General features: G+C 37.5%; 1 protein-coding gene across 4 annotated transcripts; it reads right to left on the bottom strand.

The window, feature by feature from the left end:
- Positions 1-72: 72 nt before the first annotated feature.
- Positions 73-25,832, bottom strand: mam (mastermind). 4 transcript variants are annotated; one of them, XM_066282258.1, is made up of 13 exons: positions 24,995-25,830; positions 23,672-23,867; positions 15,610-15,747; positions 14,200-14,412; positions 10,429-11,109; positions 10,098-10,379; positions 7,789-8,001; positions 7,510-7,645; positions 6,975-7,169; positions 6,654-6,923; positions 6,248-6,463; positions 5,871-6,112; positions 73-5,723 (listed from the first exon to the last, which is right to left on the bottom strand). In XM_066282258.1, the coding sequence occupies exons 2-13, from the start codon at positions 23,819-23,821 to the stop codon at positions 5,445-5,447; spliced, it is 3,015 nt and encodes a 1,004-aa protein (XP_066138355.1). In that variant the 5' UTR covers positions 23,822-23,867; positions 24,995-25,830; the 3' UTR covers positions 73-5,444. The 4 variants fall into 4 exon arrangements, with proteins under 4 accessions (XP_066138355.1, XP_066138354.1, XP_066138353.1 ...); XM_066282257.1 differs by having other exon boundaries at positions 6,654-7,157; positions 24,995-25,832; XM_066282256.1 differs by having other exon boundaries at positions 6,654-7,169; positions 24,995-25,831.

Here is a 25,832-nt window from a genome sequence, read left to right as displayed (position 1 = left end):
GTGCTTGGCGTGGCCTTTTTTATTATCCTAAAAAAGCTCGACAAAAACCCGTGCGAAATAAAACAACAAACGTGGTATAAACTCTTAAGTATATTGTTTGAAATATATTTCGTAATATAATACGTTTCACCGTACAACCCTCATATAAAAATAACAGTAAATATGAGATTTCCTGCCCCAGAATATCAGGCACTGCATTACTCAGTCCAACCTTGGTCGACTGTTTTTAGATAAGGATTTTACAATGCAAAGTACGCATTACTAAATAACTTTACAAAACATTGGTAAATATACTCACAATATAAACTCTTGTATGTCTGCAAAAATCATTAGAATATAACAATTTGATTTTCCTAAGTACACGTATAAATTAGGATATATAAAAATAAAACAGTGGTCCGTCACGAAACTTACACGATATGTCAACAGCTAACCGGAAAATATACAAATAAAGACTTAAAAGGAATATTTACAAAAATATTTTCAATTGTAAATACTGAACTTAATGGAATTAATTTTCGCTTCTATAGCAATAACATATAGAGGAGATGAATGGAATGTGGTCAATAGAAATCATAACCTCGACGAAAAAGAATGGAAGAAGACAAGAGCATCGGAAAAATTCCCTAAGAAATTATCCTACGTTACAGTTTGGTTATATATTTGTGTAACATAACCCCCTAAAATCTATTATTATAATCGAGATCTCCTATTTTCCTCCGAAATAAACGTGGGCACCCTCAACATTGGTTAGTTCTAAGTACACACAGTGTCTTTGATATCTTAGTATTTGATGCACCCACGTTTACGTCTCTTCTAGATATCATATATTAACATATTCCCTATGATACACTTTGTTTAAACAAGCTACTTGAAAACTTCTCAATCTAAATGACGTTTCTTTAAAGGTTTACCTAATATTGACTACGCAAGCGATAATAGTTAAATTCCCTTAGGGATCAGTGCGATTGCCCCACAGTATTATAAAATATTAAATGTTCCCTAAACAGTTTTGCACTTGTGATATGACCTACCATAAAGAGAATACTTATAGATATTTCTTTGAAGAAACCGCTGTAATACTTTTTATTAAACAGACGTTTGTCGAATTTTATTCGGTGCGGTTTTGGCCCCTTTAGCGACCACCAGACGTCGCCAATTTGCGACAATTGGTAAGAGAGCTGATTGATGAATAAAATGCGACACAGGATGTTGGAACTTATACATATTTAGATATAGTTTCATTTGCAGTATATGTATGTTTTTGACTTTAGTGGACGGTTGTGTCCTTCAACAGCCTACCGCTCATTAGTCGTACATGCGATCGAAACTGGCCTTGTAATAATCCGCGAATAAACTGGAAAATTGTATAACTGACCTTTTGATACATTGTATTATTTTACTATCAGATGACTAACCTGAAATATGCATCAGGATTTGTAATTGTTGTTACAATTCAGTTTGTTTTATAAACACAGGGTAACTACAGACCAACAATTATTGAATAAACGAGACATCTTGAATGAATATTTTACACTCGTAGGAGTATGGAAAGTAATTTTCGCGAGCTAATCACATAAACATACTTTCATGTTTTTATGTTGCCGAAGAAAACATTGTGGAAAATAATGGCGAAAATAATTTTTCCGCGTTAGTAGCACAAGATGCTGCACCCAAGGCAAGATCGGACACATTTTGGCACACCGCTTATCGGAGGAAACGGCGGAGCCATCCCGCTGACGACAGTTGAGTCCTCATTGAATGTAGTTTTAGTGACGACGGAAAACGACCTGTGAGTCAACGCGGGTTTGTCCTTCCGGCACGTATTGAAACAAAATCGGCCATTGCAGTTCAAAGACGATTTCGGGTACCGTTTAACACGTCCAGAAGGAGTCGCAATCCCATCGCGAAACACTATTTTGAGGTAGGTTGATGAGTGGGATATCAATGGAAGTGTTTCAAATCTATTTTATGGATCCGCCCGTACGGTGCGAACGCACGAAGATCTTTCCTTTCAGTCTTACAAAATTCAGAGTGTTAATCAATTTGACCCACAAGATCCTATTAACAAACTTGCACTTTGCAGTGACTTTATATAAGGATATTCAACAGACAGGTTGATTAATTTGATCGTGTCGGATGAAGCTCCCTGCAGTTTGTCCAGTTATAAATAAACAGAACTTTAGATACTGGTGTGAAGAACAACCCCTATTCAGTTTCATGAACGACCTCTACATGCTACCGTTCGGTCCGGCTTTGTTCCATTTGGAATAATTGAACCATATTTCTTGGAGGAGGACAATCGAGTAGTACCAGTTTCTTCAGATCGACATTTGCAAATGCTACAAACATTTCTTACGACCGAATTAAAAGTGTTGAAAACAACGAACTTCAGTCTCAACAGGATCGGGAATTAGTCATACCGTTCGAATAGAGACGAATTTTTAACGAAATCAGTGTCCAGGATGATTAATTTCCCGAAACGGAAACGTTGCATGACCAGCTCGTTCGCCCGACTTTACGGCCCCAAATGGTTTTTTATGGGCATACTTAAAACCTGAAGTCTACGGGAACAAGCCTCGTACACTTAACGAGCTGAAGGACCACATAAGTCAAGAGATAAGGAGACGAACTTCGACATAGTCACGAACTACACACGAAAGGATATTGATACATGTATAGATTATAATTGTGGGCATCTCAAATCAGCAATTCAAAACAAATATAAATATACGGGCAAAAACTGCATTTATCGAGTATTATTTTTACCTGTTTAGAATAATTTTTTAGTCATTATTTCTTACAATTGCCTTATATATTTCTTTCAGTTCCCATGCGGGACCCTGTACCAACGCGCCAGAAGAGAAGACATATGCCGTTCGCGATAAAACTCCTGATGTGCGCCATAAATTACCCAGTAAGCAATGAACAAGACTGCAAACTTGACAGGATAAAAGTCGGGCTTAAAATATGGAAGTTCGACCTTCTGATGAAAATGCTACGAAGTTTTCTATCTTACTTTACAACTAGCACGAATTTAGCACATAAATAGTGCAATTAAATTTTTAAATATTGGTTAAAATTGAATTTTATTATCGTCGAGGTGGCAACACCGCACCTTAAATTACGAGGTTGCCGTTAATATTTTATAGCTTATGGCCGCGATTTGATTGATTGTATTCCTTGGGCAATTTTGACTTACGCACTTTTCTCAATATTATCATCCAATGTATTTATTTAGAAACAAAAAAGATATTGTGCATACAACTGCTACGCTATGCTGTAGCATTGAAGGCTGTGACGTGCATCGAGGAATTTTATCGCGAATAGTATACATATACATGTATGCTTTTTGAACATAACAAATGTAGTAACAAAACAGTTGCTAGTAGAAACGATTGGTATATTTATACTAGTCCATAGAAGTTCATAAATATTAAAGGTGATTTCGTAAGTTCAGATCTGGTAATTTTGATTTTTCCGTCTTGTACCCTTCAGGAAGACGAACAACTTGAGACAATGACATATTAAGAGAGGAAGCAAAACAAATCTGTGTCAAACAATCGAGGAACCATCAATTACTGTTAATCAACCTTGATTGATCATCCAAAAACGATGAAGTAGATTGGTAAGGTGGGCAGGGCAGGTGTTGGATCCCACTAATCTATTAAATGGAAACAGAGCAGACCGATCTACCACATGCAATTTATTGCTTGAACGGTACAATACAGAAGCTTTCTTTGATGGCTTAATCACTGAGGACAAAAAATGAGCCATTTATAACAATCCAAAATGCAAAAGCCAGTGGCTCTCTCCAACTGAATTGTCACAAAGTACTGAGAAACCAAGTTTAAATCCCAAAAATATGGTTTGGTCTGTTTGAGGGGGTATTCGCGGAATTGTCCATTTCGAAGCGCTGGAACCTGGATAAACTGTGAATTCCGAACTCTACTGTGACCATTTGGATATAGTAAACTAATGTTTAATTGAAGAATATCCAGCGATTATCCATAGAAAACGTGTTATTCTACAATAGGATAATGCAAGATCGCACTGCCCCACCATGCTCGCCCAACTTTGAACCATCGGATTTACCTTTATTCCGATTGCTACCACACTTTCTATGTGACGAAAAATTTGAACATTCAAATAACGTCCAAAATGCCCCCTGCGGATATTTTACTCCGAAACCATTTGAATTTTATCAATCAGGCATTCAAGATTTCCACACTAGATGGCAGATGATCATCGCTCACAATGATGATTACATCATCGATTAAAAATAAAAAAAGGTTAAAAAATTATCGGAGATATAAAATGAAAAAACTGGGTAAAATAAAGTAGAACTTATTGTTGTTACTTTAATTGAGCGAAGTATGTTCGTAACACTTCACTTAAAGTTAGCAGAAACCAGCAGAATAATCGGTAAATTTCCTCGAAGGGAGCAAAACAAACAACCAAAACAAATAAATTGGAACTCGATTTATAATATTCTTGGTGTTTAAATTCATTCTTCTATTGCAATAAACATTTCCACGTTTCAATACACGGGTGGAAAAAATTACGAATTTTGGTCTGTTTTTACCTTGCTAAAGAAACTTGTCGTGACACATAGTGATCCTAACGTACCTAGAGAGCCTCAATAAAAGTATAATCACATTTCAATTCTTTGTACAGGGCAAAAAATCATCGACTATAAAGACCATATTGCAGGTTTTCCTAATGAACAAACTTTCAATAGACTAATACTTGTATTTTTGATACTGTTTCTGGTTGATATAAGAAATTGTTCGATTCAAATATTATGGAAAGCAGATTCTTCCACAGTGTGACGTCAATATGCTTGCTGATAAGTTTTGTTTATTTTGACGTTAATTTTGGGGCCTAAATTATTTGCTTATTCGAGCCAAATATCAATACAGAGCGGTTCTCACCTGCAACTGTCAAAGATATACAAATTTTAAATCGTCTCGCTCGAATAGCCCCCTTCATTCAAGAACCAATAGTCGTCTTCCATCTTTATAAAATAGTACGTGCCTTTAAAACACAATACAGCATGTAAAACTAAAATCCGGAACACATTTATCGTAAAAAATAATAAACTTTATAGAAAAATAAAACTATATACAAAAATAATAACAAACACAGAATTACATGACTGTCCTCAATACTCATAATATGTCAATGCAGGAAAAATCGCCAGAAGTGCGCTACTTTGACACCGTTTTAAGAAACTTTATAGGACAAATACGCACAAAGTATTTAAATGAAACATTGGCGATCATCCTAACAATTCCCTAATATCACTCTATAAAATACGGGAGATGTAAGTAAAGTCCTCCGTGAAATTTTCGGAAGACGGTTTCAACCTTCTTGGTAATAAACAACTAAATTTTTGCATCAGCCCTACGACCTTATTTTGCCGCACTTACGTAATAGTTACCTTAAAAATCCAAGGTAAATGCCGCGTCCGTGTCGAAAGAATTCAGCAATTCCTGATCGGTGAACTGGGCGGTGTCCGCTGTGCCTCCCAAATTGTCCAAGAACTCGAAGTTGAAATCATTAGCCTGAGGATTGAACGCTGCCAAACTGCCATTGTTCGAGTTGGGATTGGAAGACGCGTTTGAGAGCATTCCGTTGGAGGGCTGTTGAGATTGGTGGAGAGATTGGTTGTTTACCGAGATGCTTTGGGACTGTTGCATGTGGATGCTCGACATTGACATCTAATATAACAAACGTTGTAAAATAGTATGTTTTAGCATCCTCCCCTACTATAATTCACATGTGTAGATTTGAATAATGGCAATGCAACGGGGGGAAAACATAAGATGGATAAACATTAATTTAAACATCTAAAACCTTAAACTTACTTGAGAATTTTGTTGCTGCTGTTGCTGTTGCAATAACGACTGTTGCTGCTGTTGCATATGTAACATTGCCTGGTTCATCGAGTTCATTTGAGCCATCGGGCCCCCTTGACTGCCCATCATGTGGCCCATATTTCCCTGCGGCCCACTCATACCAGCTTGCTGCACACGCAGTTGCTGTTGTTGGTGCTGTAGAGCCGTCATTTGTTGCATTGAACCACCGGCCATATTCATGTTAAAACCACCTACGAGTAATATAGAATATTCAGTTAAAATTTGCATCTAAAATAAAAACCAGGCTAGACATTCATAATCTCAGTTGCACCAAAATTGGTGTCAAAATTGTAGTCGAAGTTGAGAAAAGGTGTTTTCACACTCACCTCCTTGAAAACCAGGTCTCATATTTCCAAAATTGGCATTTTGTTGCTGCGACATCAACAAATGCCGCCAATCAGCACTATTTTGTTGAATACTGTCTATTGCACCCATTGGCCCTGGTTGTCGAACATACATGGCCCTGCCTGACATCTGTTGCTGTTGCTGCTGCTGCTGTTGTTGTTGTTGCAACATATAGATGTTAGATCGGATCATGGGACCTGGATACAAAGAAAATTGTGTTACAAAAATTGTACATTTCTGGTAAATTTTCTTATTGACCGTTAAATCACATCGTGAATGTTTCACAAACATTTCCGGCAAATGTGCTGGTTGTCGTGGTGGCAGCAGACAGAATAAAGCTTTTTAATGACCGTTATACGTAATTATGATTTTTTTTTAATAACTCACCAGAAGGTGGAATGGGCTGATGCGGTAATCTCCGCATATTGGGCGGTACGGGAGCTGCATACCTGGGCTGCATACCTTGCCCCAACCCAGCACTGGCTTTGTATTCAGGCGGTGGAGGTCTAAGTTGTTGCTGCTGTTGCAGCGCCTGTTGCGCACGAAATATCTGTTGCATCTTCTGTTGCTCCAACACTTGACTGGGCACGAGACGAGAGCCCATGGGGGTAGAAACCGGCCCCATTTGTCCGGGTCCGCCCATCGGCGCAACCATTCCTATGCCAAAACCTTGATTCATGCGTTCGCCCCTAGGACGGGAGGGTTTACCTCCAGGGCCACCGCCTCTTCTTAACGTTTGCTGAGTAAAGTTTATAGTTTGCGTCTGGGACATGGAGTAGGAGTCTACATGGCTGGACATTACATTTCCATGAGGCATGTTAGGACTGCCCATCATGCCACCCAAACCACTTTGCATCCCTGTTGGGCCACCCTGCATGCCAGCAGGACCACCTTGAAAGCCACCTAATTTCAATAATAAAACTTCAAATAAACATCTCGCCGAATGAAACGAAGCGTTTCAATTTTTAACGTGGTCAAAGTTCAATATTTTAAAAACTGGGAATTATGAAAAATCTTGGCTTTTGTAATCGCTTAATTCCGGTGATCAATTTTGTTATGAAATGAATTGTTGCACCTCATTTTCGTCTTTGGTAAATAGATTCCCTGCCGTACGACTTAGAAATCACCCTAAACATTTGAATTATCCGTTTCATGTGACCAGAAGGTTACATTCATAAATAATCGACATTCAATTGATAATTCTTTCGACGGAAATTAAATAGCAGAATCAAAAATAAATTACCTGCTCCCTGCATGCCAGATTGACCACCCATTGCACTACCCGGGTTCTGCATTCCCCCGAGTCCCCCTCCTTGACCACCCATTTGAGACCCGTTCATTTGCGGACCCATGGGGTTACCTCCCATTTGGGAAGAATTCTAGAATAATTTAATCAAATTTAGAACTGACGGGTTTTTAATAGTAATACGTTTAATTGAAAATAGGATAGCTTGTGCCGTTAAATAAGTCGAAAATATACATGTACCTTATCCAGGAAATAGCATTGAATTGACTTGCTAACCTGATTCATTGATGCCTGAGCACCATTAGGCATGGGCCCGGTTTGATGTTGAGCAGAAGCCATAGGGCTGTGCTGAGGGTTCGCCGCGCTCGCTTGGGGAGCATGCGGTTCTCCTGGATTTGGACCATGCGAAAATTGCATGCCTTGCTGAGCTGCTATGGAAACATTTCCTTTAACATCGGCGCTGAGATGCAAATGTTGACCTGCAGAAACCTATCAAAAACATTTTCGATAAACTTGGGCTCTATCAGAAATTAAAGAAATTATATCAAATATTGCAGCGTTGCGGATTATTCTCGATAGTATTGAGATCATAGGATTTTTGAAAGAGAACTCCTACATCCAATGTCATATTTGGGTATACGGTAAAGCCTTAGTACCCGAACAATCTGAATAAAATGCAAATCGTTCTCGTCAGAATTAAATGCGCTACATCGCTTATTTCGTTTTATATATCATTTCTAGGGCCGATGAGCTGTATCTTTACAAAAGGAAGGTTGTAAATTTTTTGTGTATTTTCGTACCGATATCACTTCGTAAATGATTCATTCAAATGTTAGCGACGGTGGTGAATAAGATGTTCGTAAGGCGTTCAGCACTAATTATCGGGATAATCGGGTTTTCTTTTGTTTTAAGACTTTTGGCGTACGCCATACTATCCATAACTTAGTGAGTGAAAGTGGGCGGCGTTTAACCGTAATTTTGTGAGTGAAAGTGCAGGTTTCCTATGTGATTCTGGCTCATGCTGTTGGTGCTCGAGGGTGAGTCCTGATTGTTATTTATTGTGGTTCACAGTTAAGTTTTGTTGTGTCAATGAGAACGATATAATTAGAACAATCTTTTCACGTGGCCGAAGAATGATATAGCACTTTGACTTGTTTCGAAGATTTTAAAACTTTTTCAAAAATTAATAAATGCTCTTTTTTTGGTTCGGGTCTTGACTATATACGTCTCTTCTTCGAGTCAAAATTCATTCAAAACTCGAATGGTTTTGTAAATTTACTTCAGGAATTCATATTGAATATTTTTATGAAGTAAAAAGGTATCTCAATTTATTTTTTTTGCGAAGAATTAGATGCCTGACGAAAATTTTACAAGAAACACAAAAGTTTCAAAATAAAGTCAACTTATGGCAGAGAACAAATTAAAATACACAGGGAATTAAAAAAATACAAACTTTTATTTACAAACCACGCGCCATTATAAATTGTTTCCACGCATTAAAACGAGCCTCGCTTACAACAAATCGCCCCTAATTTATGTAGGAATTTTTAATTTCAAAATTAGTGAAAATCAATAAAAGCCTTTAGAAATTATGTAGAAAAAATAATATTCATTTGAGAACGTTAGTGCCCTGCAGCTGCAAAATGAAGCAGAATTCGATATACATACATATATAAGTTTGTCTAGAACGCCTTATTTTTGGTTCAGAAATTTGTAGTCAACTCTTGTACAGTCATTTTAGAGACACCCTGTATACGGCTATATATTTTCATCAAAATAATAACAAATAAAATTGCCAATACTTTATTTATTTGTCCTAAAGAAGATAAGCAGCTGGATCATTATTAATGAATCTCTCAATAACCACTTCTTCAATTATTAATAGAACAACTCGCGTAAACATAAACCTCTACTCTAAAAATCTAAAAATAATGCACCTACAATAATTTTTAAGATCAAATCCAGGCAAAAACGTAAGCTTATTTTTAGCACCCATGTTAGTTATAAATGCGTCAATATTGGAATTAAAATCATGTCAATGGCGCAAAAATTCGTCAAAAGAGCTGTGGTTAATTTTTGGCGATGTCTCAAGGACCTCGGATGTAATGAAACTGATGAACTGACAGTGAACTATTTTCACTAAAGAGTCAAATGCGACATTGAAATATTTTCGATTTTAACCGAACCTGCAATAAATCAAAGTAAGGGGAGGCTTCTCCTTGGTTACTGTAATTCGAGAAGGTAAAATATATCCAAATCGAATGGCCGCTCACAAATCACCGGAGAGACCGTTGTTAAGACAATGTCGCTGATAAATTCCGTACTCCAGAGTTAGCCAGAAAATATTTTAAGACAGTGAATTTCTTCATAGTTATTGCCAGATTTTAAAGTAGTTGAACAAGTATTTTAGAAATGTGCATACTCAATATTTCATTGGTTGCCACATATTACGTTTTTTAAAGTATAAAAATTCAACTAAAACTAATTCGTTATTTAAAACCGACCGTTCCCTTTGTTGTAATGTTACCGTGATTAAATTCCCAATAAAAATTTATATTCAAAGCTGCAAACAAAAATGAACGCACCTGAATCGGACCATGCTGATTGATGTTCAGCTGCTGCGCCTGATTAATCTGCACAGATGCTGCTCCCGGGCCCTGAGCATTGCCACTACCAGATCCGGAGGGAGGTCGAGGGGGCGTTCCGCCCCCGAAAGACCCAGAATTTGGTGGAGGGCAACTGCCTCTACCTGAAGGTAGAAAACCTGGACTGCCGCCAGGTCCCGGACTCCCATAGGGAGAATACTGCTTAGAATATACTCCGGCTGCAGGGTTGTTCTTCCGCTTCATATCGTTGAATTCGTTTCCCTAAACACATCAATGAGCGCTACAATTTCAAACATTAATAAAATCATACCGGGAAAATCATCTCCTGTTTGATCATGTCCGGTTGTGGGAATCCGGAACTGTTCTTGTGGAAGTTTGGATTGGAGCCTGGATTGCTATACTCGCTTCCCTGGAATTGGAATTCGGAATATGGAGATCTTGCATTTGGAACGCGATTGCCCGGATTGAAATTCAATCCCATCTGATTCTTGTGCTGGTGCTGTTCGGCCATTTGCTTCAAAGTTTGAGCTGCAGGACTCAGTTCTGTCTTGGCAAAGTCCATGTTGGAGTATGGAAGACGGGCATTTACGGCCGCTGTAGGATTCTTCTCGAACACCGGGGGGGAAAAGTTGGTTTGGTTGCCCAAATGCGGACTCGGAACAGGCTTTGTAGCGTCATTACTATTATGTTGAGCTTGTTGAGCTCCTTCAGGTTTCTCCTCAACTTTCAAATTGTTTGCCACATTATTGGAGGCAGTGTCTGAAGGTTTGTCTTCAAAGTCAAACTCTTTCATCAATTCAGGATAATCTGAGTAATTGCTGATGTCGGAAATGAGATCCTTAAATGCGGCCGAAGACATTATTTCATCGTTTGTATCGTCCCCCATGAGATCCGGAAACGAAGCACCAAAACCGGCACCGCCGTTTGCAGCGGCGTCTTTTTCCAGAGCTGCCGCGCATTGGTCCAGGTCGGCAAAATCGTTATCGGGTTCCTGAAAAAAAAAAAACAGGGAGTCAACAACGAGAAGTCGCTTTGTACTTACATTATCGGAAACACGTATCCAATTTTCTATTGTTTGTAAGGTTGTAACCATGGCATATCATGATATAAAAATTGTTACTGGGAATACCTTATTTTTCCACATAGATAAACATTAGTAAGTAATTTAAAAATGGGCAAGTTTCCTACTAAATCATTACAGCTAACTTCAAGTTTTAAAGAATGGGATAATTTAAATTTTAATTCGTCATAGGTCAAAATAATAGGGCTGCGTGACCTCTCAATATCCTAGCCCTTGGGGTCAGTCGCCGATAAAATTCTACCCCTTTTCTCGTTCATAGCACTCACGTAATAATCACCCACCAAACAGTTACCAATGATCGAGCCCCAGCCACGCAAACTCTACCCCAGCATCAACATTCGCCACAATGTCGAATCACCACACTCAAAGCCGCAGCAGGAGTCTAATAAAAGCTTATTTCGCATTATTACACTTGGGTGTTCGTCTTCAAAGTTCGTATTCTTTCAACTATTTCTTTTCTCAATTTATCAACCTCATCTAGTTACCCTTTGGTTTTTAAGCAATCCATTTAATTCGAATTTTTCTCCTCGAGCACAGATATTTCATTCCCCTTGCCGTGCAGCTTATTCTTTAACTCCGCAACAATACTGATCCGACTAGAAAGTCTCGTGTCCGCCTCTGCCTCAAATGCTAGATCTTCGAATGCTGTAAAGCACCTCTAAGGTTTTAGTGCTAATATCTCTACCTGATTGCTCCGTACTTGGCAAAACACCGAGGGGCACCGGATTCTTGTCACAGACATTCGGGTGTTTTTTTTTCTGTACTTCAAATAGCTAAGGCAGCTAAGCGCGGGGCAATTAATGCAACTCCTTTACTGCTTATCGCCACATTGAAACTTTCAATTCGTGATCAAAAAAATTATAAATTCATCTACTTAGCAACCGATATCAACGTTGATTATCGGATGGAAGCCTAGCGGTAGAGCTTGCAAAAAAGTCTCCACAATCAATAAACCCATAAACTCGATATTAGTCAAAACAAAAAACCGCATTCTCGGAATCTTTTCCGAAGCAATACAGATAAAGTAGCCATCTAAGTTCGCATGGCTGATCAACAATTTTCCCGATTTTCGCAGATGGAGCAGATATCAACACATAAATACTCGCGAAAGATATAGGAGATTTTACGCATTTCAATGCCATTTCCCATAAACAAATCGAATCATTTCTACGCGACGGATCGATATGTACCTTAACGTTTGACGGCTTTTCCTCTATTGCAGTTTATATGTCCCTACAGCAAATTTTATAGAAAATAACCAATCTATCCAAGCTACAAATTCCTTAAAAAAAGAATAAATCGCCAGCTCAGCTGACCTACCTACTTTTCTTGATTACTGGATACTATACACATAAGTACGTATTATTATATTCGTGGCGTCAAACTTGTGATTTTCGAAATACTTTCGAATAAGAATGAGTGCAGTAATGATCTAATAATAAAGATATCAAATATAAAAAAGTAATAAATATTTATTTTAGCGACAAGCGAAAATTACAACAATACATTTGGCCTATATCGAAAATTAAAAAAAAGCGCAAAATATATATTTTTCTCTTACTGTAACCAGGCAAGGCATTAATCTTAACCTAAAAATAATTTGAATCATGCAATGTTCACTTTTTTGCATGTAAATAGTGAAACACCTATAAAAATATATATCACATACATCTGACCTTGGCGGGTTTTGATAAATATCAAATTGCGTTTGACTGCGTCAAAGTGACTAATGTAGACAAATAAAGAATTCGCCATATTTTCAAGAAACATTGTTCGCTTTGACGTAAAACATTATGTCGTAAATCAGACGCAAGTATCAAATTAAATAACATACACACTAGCTGTTGTCCAGTACCACCGATATTTTAGAAATAAAAAAAAAATCATAATGCAACAAGTCACGTACTGGACTTGTGACGTAAATAATTATTCTGTGTGTTTTATGAATTTTTCCCAATGTACTTTTCCATAACGTGACCAAATGTACCTTAGCGAACTATGCACCACCTACATGTTTTTCGTAGTATGCTATAGCGTGAGTCGACATCAATTCTGTTACCTTGAATTGGAAATGATAAGGAAGCGATCTTAGAATTTAGTTTCGATATTTTTCATATAAGGCGTAAATTATTGGTTTCTTTTTTAAGATATGGCCAATTACTATTTTTATAGACTTGTTTTGCCCAGATTTGAAACCCGTTACAATTGAAAATGTCCACGTTTTCTTTAAAAATACCATTTGTGTCCATTTTAGTCCATAATGGAAAGATAAAAGCAATAAATTATCAAATGATAATTACATGTATTAAAATTTAAAATTATCAAATAAATTGTTCTGTGATGGAAACCCCAAAAAAAATTCTCATAAATGAGTGAAATGCTCTCGCGGATATGACGTTGCAGTCAGTGCCTTACGACGGTAATAAATTTGCAACAAGCAAAGCAATAAACTTGAGATTATGAGAGAAATTTGGCTTTATAGATTTACGTCGGCTCATTTATCGATTTTACTTGTCTTTCTAATGCTTAGAAAAATCGCGTTTTGACCATATCACCACAAACTTTATAGTTGGAAATAATCGGATGCGTCGTATCACGTCAGAACGCAACCATACCCGTAAGTATCGTGTTTTGTAAAAAAATTGGTTCATTTTCACGAGCTTATTTCAGTTCCTATTTCACCATTGTATGACTGGTATCATTTTCTTACGTCAATTGAATATCACATCAGGTTAATTAACGAATTTTAATCATCTCCCTCAGTCATATTCACAACAAAAAGTTCACATAATTTGTTTGATTAATCATTATTTTGTTCTTCATATTAATACATTTATTCATTAGAAGCTACGAACTACTATTATCATATTATGTCTGTTATAGGTTTCTCTCATGATATCGGACACCTTTGTACATGACACTATTGCGTCGATTTTAGCGCTAGTTCCCACAAATGTTACATTTCGGATAGCTCACGAATCCTATAAAATACACGCTTACCTGCTTCACACATTCAACCAACGTCCCAACGTCCAGACCAATATTAGCCTTCTGCGGATGGCCTGGGGTACCGGGGGTGGGGGCTTTGGGGGAAGAAATGTCACTCTTGACGCTGGCATTGGCGTGCGTCTTAACGGTGACATTAGTGCTAATTTGTTGGGGTTGAGAATTGGCTGCAGACGTGGTAAACTCTAGCTGCTGCACAATTTCCACCTAAAAACACCATAAATAATCTTATAAACAAAGAATTGTTACAAGTAAGCTTTGTTGCCTTGGCATCATTTGTGTCTCAACTATTCATGTCTCCAATCATCAAAAAAAACAAAAAATTAATGTAAGCGATGCAATACGGGTTCTTAAAAGAAAACGTAACAACTTATTAGGGACTATTTTCAGTAATTTAATAAAACGCAGCGTAACCCACAAAAAAATTGGGGGATACGTAACAGCCCAGCATCTAGGCCACCGTTCAATTTCAAGACATTAGAAAAATACTTAATCATCCATAAATATAATGAAGCGAAAAGACTCAAATCACGTAAAGCCCATCGGACTGTAAAATGTTGTCAACCCTAACAGAGAAATTTGCAGGCTCATAAGATTAAAATGCAGCTGGATTATTTTTTGTTTTATTATTTGAGTTCGACATGCATAGATAACTAAACTCGAGTCCCATGAAATATCAAATCGATCCAAAAATCAATACGATGGAAAATACGACGCGAGTTTTGTTTGGAAGCAATTACTTTTCGTACTGTGCGTTACTTTTTAACTCCAAAATTACCGGTAGTTACGTCATGCACGGTCGTTAAAAACGAATATGTCGCCGTTACCGATTGTCACAAATGAGAAACACTATAACAATCGAATGTTTTCCCAAAAAGGTCATAATTATCTTGTGCTAGCCTAAGAAGTTTTATTGCAAATACTTTTTTTATATTTTTGCCTAGTTGCCTAATTGCCCCATTAAAAAAATGGATCACCGCGGCATGAACAATGTTATTCAATTGAATTAATCTTTACAACGTGTGACGACGTGACGAAGGGTGAAAACGTGAAAATAGATTACATAGCGAACTTGTTTTTAAATACGACAGACTTGAGAATAAATAATAATTTATTACGCAAGTGTTTGACGTAAGCTATTTTATTTCGAACATTCCAACAATACAGATATACATCTAGAGTCGATATTTATCTCTATAAATATACCTGCAAAGTTGTTGATAATTTACGAGCTTTCTCACTGTAGTCCAACGGGACCTTCAGGGACTTCACGTTTCATACGTCATAGTTCGATTAATATATTTTTTTAGTCGATTAAGAGATCCTCAAACTTTTCGCCGTTTCTCATATAGGCATGAATCATCAATGAAGGCACGGCTCATAAAACCTTCCGAAAAAACTTACGGAAAACTTAGTCAGCCCCTCGTTTTGATTTGTTCCATGTTGCTGTGTTGTGCATTGAAGTTTAACTGGCGGCTCGAAATTGTCGATAGGGTTTCCAGAATCCAATTCGTCCGCAGACCTCTTGAGGAATTTCTGTTGCTGCAATGGAAAACAAATAAACTCAACAAACACTCGATTTTTTTACAGTTAAAGACCTTCTATGGTTCAAAAACAATATAAATCTTCCATGGCAGGTCAATCAATATAAGCAGACACATTAAATTTAACCTTAACAAACGAAAATAATTATGCAAAGCGTTGCGGACTGCAGTGCCAAACGCTGGGTGCCCACAAAAATATGGCGAACCAAGTGGAGGTCATAGAAAACATAACGACGCTGAGCTTCTCACCTTCGCGCTTGTTACATAATTTCTCAGTTGCACCAATATTGCAACTCGGTATTTTCATTATGCAAATTACAAAGAAAATTCTAAAACCCGGAGGGGTAAACGCTTTATCTTGTGTTACAGGCAAAACTTCGACTTTTCCCTTTTTTAAGCGCATATACGATAAACCGCAACTACCCATTCAACCTCTCTTTCGGTTGCACCACATTTCGGATTAGAAAGCTTCGTAAACAATTACCGAACGTGTCGCTTTAAGTATATTATCCATTTACATAACAAAATAATTAATTTGAATAAACAAGAACAGCTTTAAAATAAACGAAGAACCATGGTGGTTCGTGTTTGTAAACATTTAGATCCATTGTGGTGTTGCGGCAATCAGGCAGTTTGAGGGGATCAATAGGGGCGTAATTATGGGAATATCAAACGGGATTGATAGAAAAAATGCAATTTAAAAGGGTGATGTGAGTTTTTGTATTTATTTTTTAAAATTTCATTCGAAATACCTTTCACATGTTTGTTTATTGTTTTAATGCATTGTTGGCGGCACTTATCAGTTTCGGTTTTCATTTATGCACCCGTTAAGCTCTCTTTAACAATGTCCCTCAAAGGCGCTTAATTGTATATTGTGCTACTCCAGTTTGTCCGGAAGTGACCATAACTTTTGATTTTTGAAGAGGACATCGCTTAGTTTTTTATATTTTTCGATGCAGAAAGTCATTTTACCTACGACAAAAGAAAGATGAAAGTCCAGCATAAAAGCATGAAAGTATGTTCGATCGAATGTTCCAATGTGGCACAGTAACACTTAACTCATATCATATTTCACTCCATTCCGCGTAATGTTCATAAACTCCTATAGTTTTATAGTTCTATAGTTCTTCATTAATGTTTGTTCGAAATCCAAGACTAACCATACTGTCTAATAGTATTAGTGAACTATTAATCATGCGAATGCCTATTTCGGTTTTCTTATATACTCGGAATAACCCTATATCCTCACCACTTTCATATATTAAATGTACGTGCCTAGTTATTGTATCTATTCGATCATGGGGGAACCTCGCCCAAAAAATCCAAATCAATACCAACTTAATACCTTTCTCGTAATTATCCGTGGCAGCACTATTGGACCACCCTGTTTATCATTATGTAGTTGTTCGCACGGGAGAGACCAATCTTCTGTGGTGATTCACAGAAGGTTTGGGTAAACAACATTGAATAAGCCGAGCATTAAGTCAACATTAAGCAACAGGCAAACATAGAGTTTTAGGAATTGTTTTGTCTTCCTTCTGCTTAATTTATATGCTATAATCTCTGCAGCACAAGCTATCTTAAAAACACACTTTCTGGGAAACCCCGCAATGGCTAAGACGTGTTAGATTCTGTAGATTTTAAGATTGCACACATTTGAACGAAAGCTATTTTTTTCAATGACATACAGGGTGAACGGAAATGCGCTACCGAGAAGTTTCTTATTAATTGTCTTGTATGGCGAAAATACGGCGACGGATTTTAACACGACAAATTGAATCTAGAAGTTGGCTAATGAACATCATTACAAAAAGAGCCTTGAAATTAATGCACCCGCGATGCAGCCATAGTAAGTAGCAGAAAATTGAATAGTTTCTTATTATATTTTCAGCTGTCTACTAATTACCAAACGCGGTGGATCAAAATGTTATTATTTTGCTGTGCATTTTTCTTCACCCTGTATATTTTTGAAAAAAAAAAACGATTCTAGACAGAACGGCTTTTCAAAGTCCCTGTAGCTTGTGGATTTCGGCTAAAGCATTTAGGAGGTACGGGCAATTTTCCGTGAGGATTTTGCTGATATGAAGTTATCATAAAAAACTGCCCGTACATCAAATATCTTATAAAGGTTGTCCGTCACAGTTTCAGAAAGAAATAAGCATCTGGCAACGTAGCCTTATAAAAGCGTCTGTATTAGTGTATTGAACTGGTAATAGTGCTAATAATTCGCTCTTCACGCTGCATTCATAAACATTAATACTTGACGGATCATTTGAATAAGTCGCATTAGATATCCTCTTAATATATGACTGAAACTCATATTTTAAAATCGTCTCCTAGAGCGATCATACATTTTTCGACCAGTTAAAATGCATAATGTGTTCATAAAAATGAAACTCTGCCTTAATCCCAATACATTATTATGTTGTTGTTTTAACACAAAACACTTCGCCTAGTGACACACATACTCAATGGCAACTGACGTGCTTATATTCGCAATTTCTTCATCACGTACTTTCAGGAAAAATCAGTTCATTCTATTATTAACCGCGTTTATATTATTTTCCAATAAGCAACGTTCGCAATGGTTACTGAAATAACCCACAGAACTCCAATCGGGAATATCTGATCTAAATATTTTCGTTTTTGCCCGAGTGTTTCTCACGAAATTTCAACTTGGCATTAAAAAAAAAAAAAATCTGTAACGCATGCGGTTAGTACCCAAATGTTTTGCAAAAATATACCTGCGACAAATCGCTGGTCTCGTTGCCATTCGCAGACGTCATATCCTTGACGTCACTCTAATCCAGTTTCTGGCAAGGGGATATCACCAAGGCAACACCGTTGTTGTCACATTTTGATTCAGTCTCGTGTCAGTTAAATTTACAAAAAAATCACTGGCATTATCACCGTACCATTTGAGCACAACACGATCACTCGTTTTCAGTTATCACCATGCAGAACTGACAGAAAACAATGCTAGAAAAACATATATCGACCAAATCGATGACGTCCCGACCAGCTTACCAAAAACAAACGATTTGTACTTCTCAAAAAATCGACAATACAATGTCTAATTATAATCGTCTACAAACGCTACTTTAAAATTCGAAACCGTACCAGCTGATAAACGTGCGGAAACACACAGTTTAAATTAAGTCGCTAGATGTGGCAACCATGCGCCGCTATACGAGGTGGTACCACCTGCACCGCTACGCGGATCGCGATCTCTGCCACAAATCGACCGAGTTGTTTTACCGCTGTGCAGTACTGTTTACGTTAATTACGTCATTTACATAGTAAAATTGGTTTTTTATACGACTATTTGGTGATAACCGGAGTAGGCGTCCAATGAAAGTTTGCATAAACTTTTGTCGCAATTTTTATAGATTGTATAACGCCAATGGGCACGGAGGAAGGGGAGAAATCGAATGCAAAATATCGAACCAAACAAATTGATGTTTAAACCATCGTTAATTCGATTTAAATAATAGAATTCTGGTTTCTCACAACAGCGATTGAATAAGGAGTTTCAGGGGAACATGGCGAAAATAAATTAAAAAAACGTTCCCCCCAGTAGGATAAGTGGTACTAACCGTTGCTAATCCGGCCCTGCCCGCTTATTTACAAGCTCACGTGCCACATGCATGTGTAATATTGTTTTAATCTTTAGAACCCTGACTGTAAACCTTACACCTTTCCCAGCCAGCGGTACAATTCAGAAGTCGTCGTCATAAAGGATTAGTGAAACGCCCATCCAACGTTTGATCTATCCTGTAAACGCTTTGCTTTCGAAATGGGACACTGGTGATTGGGCCATTAATTCAATGGTGATTTCATAAATAACTAATCACGATCGGTGAAGGTTGGCAATTAGTACGGCAACTACGACTCCGGTACCACCGTTCTAATATACAGTTCTATTGAAGAGCAACTATAATACCGTTTTGCGTTCTCTGCATTTTTTCCGCGCGACTGCGTTTCAGTCTCCACTCTAAAACTTTTCTTTCTTCTTTCCCTTTAAATGCTTATTACTTATTACTTAACAAGACTAGACAAACGATACCTTTCTCTTATATCCGTCGATAGTGTGCTCCAAATTCAATGTTCACCAGTATTTGAAAACTTTTAAGTCGTTTTCTACGACTAAGAGAAATTGCATGCTTCAAGTAGAACTGGTCCCAACTATTACTTTGACACATTTCTCTATATTTTTATGAAATGGGAGAGAGCACAGTGATTTTCACAATATGCAATTCCTTCAATGTTTTCTTGTTTCTATGGGCCGCCCTATACGTTCCGGTTCGACCACGGTTGATAGCTAAGGAAGAAGCTTTATTTTAAATCCAAAAACTTACTTTACTTCTTATGAGAAATGCCCAGTTTCACCTACAACGATGCATCAGACGTTGCTTTTCTGGGTTCCAAATAACGGGCAACAATACCTAATTACTGTTATTAACTCGAATGAGGAACGCGATTGCGGGCAAATTAAGTCAATTTTAAAACAATTAAGAAAATATCGCCTGTTGAAAAGCTGGAACTCTATTTCAAAACCTCGAACGAGACTTATACCTACGGATTTCGCATCGCACCGAAGTGATCCCAAAGAAGAAACATGTGTGGGCAAACGCAACCTACTTAAAATGCTCTGGATTCCCACATGGAAAAACCCACAGCAATAACCTCCAGTTAATGCCTTGTTTAGCAGGAATTTTCCATCACACGGAACCGACATGGAAACAAATACAGATCTTTTTATAGGTTTGCAAGGTTTAAAGCAGTGTACTGCAGCGGATCATAAAACAGGATCGCCTCCGCTGGATCAATTTGACATGGCTTTATTAACATTTGCGAGGCCACCGCAGTGTATTGATCGTGATATGACCGAATCGTCTAGAATATGGCTATTAGTGGTAATGTCTTCTGGCACGATTCAAACCTACATCGTGCGCAACTGTACGGCTAATTATGGAATTAAGCTTATTAAACTGATGGAACTGGGTCCCATTCATTAGTCGATAAACTAACAGCGTTTTACGTTATAAAACAGATAAGAATATGTGCTGGGAACAATATGCCCGAGAAATCTCAAGAAAAATTGTATCTGTTAAAACATTACTTTGCAACATCTCAGAGTTGCCAATAGAATGATACCTACGCCACTTCCGTTTTGCAATCGGACGAATTGGACTCGCAACCGACACCCTTTCTCGTTATGTAACAGCGGACCGCCTACATAACATGAGACCTTGTAGGTCAACTATCTACACTTTTTCCGGATAAAGTAAATCAAATACATCCCATAATAATGAGGATGATAAATGGATTTTTAATAATATCCAGCGCACCAATGTAATCCCGGTCAAAAGCGTACATGCGCTAATATTCAATGGCGTCGTCAAACCTTGGCAACGGAGATAAACCGTGCATAAATTAACCTACGGATAATATACCAAATCTAGCACAAATAGAGTAATTACTTAGTGGAAATCTTTATTTGACGCAGAAAAATACGTTTTCGCAGAAGCCCCCGAACGCCTAATTTGACAAGGGCCGAACCCAAGTCAAGTGAACAGGTAGAAGTTTCTATCCTCTACCTCAGCTTTTCAAAGAAATAGCTTCATAGTTGCGATTGCTACAAACTCAACCATATAAATCATCGGCCTCGAGGTATATTTTAAGGCTTATAGCATGCATACGTACCTACAGTGACCCCGGCCCCTTAAAACAAGGCTTTGTATTCACAAATTTCGTCATCGGAAGTGCTTCCTGTAGTCAAGGCAGTATAGATATTTACCAGGTAGGATTCGACCAGATAACATAAGTACCGACCGAAAAATAATTTCGACGAAATCTATTGTTTTCGTCACGTCGGAAGGGAAATGACGAAATGAACAGTACTGTGTCTGACTGCACAAAATCTGAAGGTAGCTCTTCTCAAAAATGGCCGTTTTCAACAAGAGACATTGCGAGGAATTCTTAAAATTACGGTCTTTCCAAGACAAGTGCTTTAAAAGCTTCAAACTAATAAATCTCGAAGTAGCTGGAGCCGTAATATACATTAGCCATGCAGGAGATAAAGGTCTTTGGCTTTGTAATGGCCACGGTGACACGCTCGCCAGCTGAAACGAAATGAAAGCAACACAATTATTGTGCTGTATCACAGCAATATTTACGTCATGCAAATTCCTAGGATATTACTGTATAACGTCGCTAACTGTAACGTGGTCAATTCGATACAGGGAACGTAAGAAACGCATCGGAAGGTTCACAATAATTGGTGTGAGAGTGCGTAACAAAATGCAACCAGCAATCGGACACGAAAACGATAGGGATTGCCCATGAAGTCGGGTTAAAAGACACTGAAAAATCATTTTGCTAAAGAGTAACAGACGTGATTTATGCATAATTAAACGAAACGGGAGAGCAAGCAAGTACAAAAATAAATTGGCTAATCTAATTGTTGTAATGCTAAAACAATATCGGGATTAGGTTTTTTATGCACAAATAATACAAATTCTAGCGAAAAGTTTATTATTGAACAGTTCATGGCAACAAGTTCACCTCGAGAGTATGCTGAACGTCATGATTTCAAGGAGTCGCTGACTATTTCAGTTAGTGTTCCGCTTCCTGCTAGGCAATAGTTAACGATTTCCAACCACTTGGTATGTTACATGAAGCAAAATGGGAATTCAAAATAAATAATATTTGGCGTACCGAGTGATCAAACAAACACCATGCAACTCATTTGTTAAATATTACAAGAAAAACGGAATTTCAAACAGATAAAATGCATCTAAATCTATATACTTATGTATCTACAGATACTCGTATATACCCTGCCCAAAATAATCTGGAGGACAAGGACAATTGTTGACAAATCCTCATATTGAAGAATAAGCCAATGTGTTATTCACAGATGAGTCTCGCTTTGAGTTTTCGCCTGATACCCGAAGGCTACGCGTTTAGCGTGAAATAGGACAGTGTTAAAACCAGAGAAGCATTCTCAGGAAGTCCATTACTATGAAGTAGGTTCCACGATGGCATAGGATGGTATCATATTGTATCATTGAACCGCGCTCTGTTTACCTCAAACGCTGAACCAAGTGTGGTACCAACACCATGTGCTCGAACTTGTTTGTCCTCCTTTTTGCATATGCTACTGGCCCCCGAACTGCTCCATATGCAAGACAATGCTTCTCCACATGTTAGCCAAACTAGTACGCGTTGGTTCAGAGACAACAATGTAGCTCTTATGAATTGATCACCACAATCACCCGACTTGAATCCCATAAAGCACGTGTGGACATGCTGCAAAGGCAACTTAATCCGCTAATGGCGTATGCTTACGGCAATTTGACTCTTTAGAACATCCTCAGGGAGCAGCGGCAACTTTTATTACAAGATGCTATAAATAGGGTAATTTTGAGTATACCAAGACGTTACCTTGTTGTTATTAATGCGCGTGGTAGTGGCCCAAGGTATTGAATAAATTTCATGTTAATTTGCTAACTTACGTTTTATAAACGGGACACTCTGCATAACATCATACCATTTTTTATTTCATAGGATGGAATATACAATTGTTGATTAGCGGCATCATAAAAATTTGATTTGGGACATTCTGATAATTAAAAGAATATCCAAAGAAAATAACAGAATAAAATAATATATTTTTTAAACGTCATCATCATGTAACTGTGAACCAAAAAAACTAGGACTTTCCATGACCTCCACAAATTACCTCCTACAGGTGTGACCTTGGATATGTGCAATTAAAAATATCTGCCTCAATAATTACTAGTATTTAAGAAAAGCACTCAGTACAGACACAATCAATCAATTCTGACCTGATCTAGTTATGACCTTCAATGTTGAATGGTAAAATAGAGGACAAAAACAAGAAAAAATGCACTTACCACATGCACGCTGCTTTGTATTCCCTCCTTCTTATCCTTGGTTTTGGACACTCTTTTGGACTTTGCGTCCAAATAGCGCTGCTTGAGGTGGAGGGTGTCCTGCAGGTTCTGTTCACACAGCCCTGTGAAGGACTGGTCGTAACGCGGCATGCAGTCTTGTTGACGTTGTCTGTAACCACCTATTCTTCTCTTTAATCTGAAAAGTTCCCCATTATTGAAATTAGAATGTTGATAAAAAAAAGTTAATGGTTTGTCTGATTCCGAAGTTATCAATTCAAATTTTCAAAAAATGCTGGCCTACCTATCACCCTCTCAACAATCCCTAAGACTAATCTGACAATTTCATTAAAAAATTATATTTTCACGTACCTACCTACCTATTTTGCACCGGCCTTAAAGCAACTAAGTAAATCTCAGAATAAACCTTTTTGCTTCATACTGAAAGCAATTTGCTGAACTTATTTAAATGATTTTTTGTGTTTTCTATTGGTAAACATAGCGCAGTACTAAAGCCTAACTAACTCAGCATACCCTTAGAACATGACCATTGGTATCATTTAATTGGAGTTAGATATCACAAATAATAGAGTAAATAACACCTCTTAAGTAATATTACTATAAAATTTGCCAACTCTTCAGAAACTACGATGCTTTCTTTGGTGCTGCATATTGATTTAAAGAAATGAATCAAATTTTGTTTTTGTAATAAGTATTGAAGAAAACTCGTATATATTTACATGTGTTTCAGAATATTTTTATTACTTAAATATTTTTTATTACTTGGAACTTACACCTATTTGGCCACTGTTGTATTTCTCGATAAAATCATTACATCTCAAAAATTATGTCTTTAGCAGAAAAAATTATGGAATACCTTAGCAAATACCCAGATATATCATGGGAAGGGAAAGTATGAGTAAAAGCGTTACAAATTTTTCTCTCAAATAATTCAAACAAATGGTATTGAGATCTCTTTACTTTAAATTTGAATGAATGACCCTTAGATATGACCTAAAAATCATATGATTTTTAATATTAATATAATTTAAAAATCACATGCCTCTAAAACCATTATGTTTTGATTCGAAATAATAAACAGAAAGAGAGCTGATAACATATAAGGGCCATACCTACTAAATCAGTATTGGAAGATTGATACTTTTTGCACTATAAACCAATCATTTTTAAGATGTAATAGTACCTTTGCCTATACATGAGACTGTAGCAGCTCAGCCAAAATGATAAATTTAGTAATTGAATTTTCAAAAAAAGGATTATTTGAGAGGTTATTACATTATTCAACCTCATGCAACCTTCACTTACCTATCCACCACATCTCTCTTTGAAGTAGTTTCAGACTGCAGTTGTGGGAATCCTGGGGGCTGTGGGACGACGGAGGGAAGTGTCCCACCGCCATCGAGGCAACCCCCTGGTCCAGAACCAACTCGATCCAGTGTGTTGATCGTCCAGTTCGTTGTTACATTGCTGGCTTCAGAAAATGTATCTGAGACGAGATTTAACCGCACTTGACTTAAAACTTCTCAACTAAACTTCCTGACACAAATATGTGCTGATGTTCATGGCAACTTTTGTAACTTTTTTTGAGTTATGTTACAATGAGTGATAAGTACTTCTTGCACATAGAGTTAGTTTACTTGCCAAATGTTCAGCGTCTAAGTTGGTGTTCTAACTGTAGTTGTACTCATGTTTATAGCTGGAGACGTTTTATTGATATTCCTGGATAAGAATCACTCAAAATTTCAACAGGTTATTGTTTATTGCCAGTCCCAGGCGCGATATTAAAAATACGTCACCTCTTGACCCCACAAGTCACACAATTCTGACGTTAGTAGCTAGCAGGCTTTTGTCAATTTTTAATAAAAAAATTCAAAGAAAACAAATGAAGCACGTTCTCTACTCGGAGATGTAACAGACAATTTCGACGATTCCTCCCGCGATATACCACGAAATCTTCGCATTTAAATAATTTCACACACACTCTCTTTCAAACAATGGACCGTAGATATGGTATTCCGCTCTGAATCTTGAAAAACGAGTCTTTTTCATCACAAAAACATTAAACCCACCATCGCCTGCCTAGCAACCGCGGCCATTTTAGATGCGTTCTTACAGTGCAGCCACCTGACACATGTTGAAAAGA

This window comes from Euwallacea fornicatus, chromosome 5 (genome assembly GCF_040115645.1).
Source record: "Euwallacea fornicatus isolate EFF26 chromosome 5, ASM4011564v1, whole genome shotgun sequence".
Classification (NCBI taxonomy): domain Eukaryota; kingdom Metazoa; phylum Arthropoda; class Insecta; order Coleoptera; family Curculionidae; genus Euwallacea; species Euwallacea fornicatus.
Note: the sequence above shows the minus strand (reverse complement) of the source record. Positions and strands in the feature narration are given on the sequence as shown.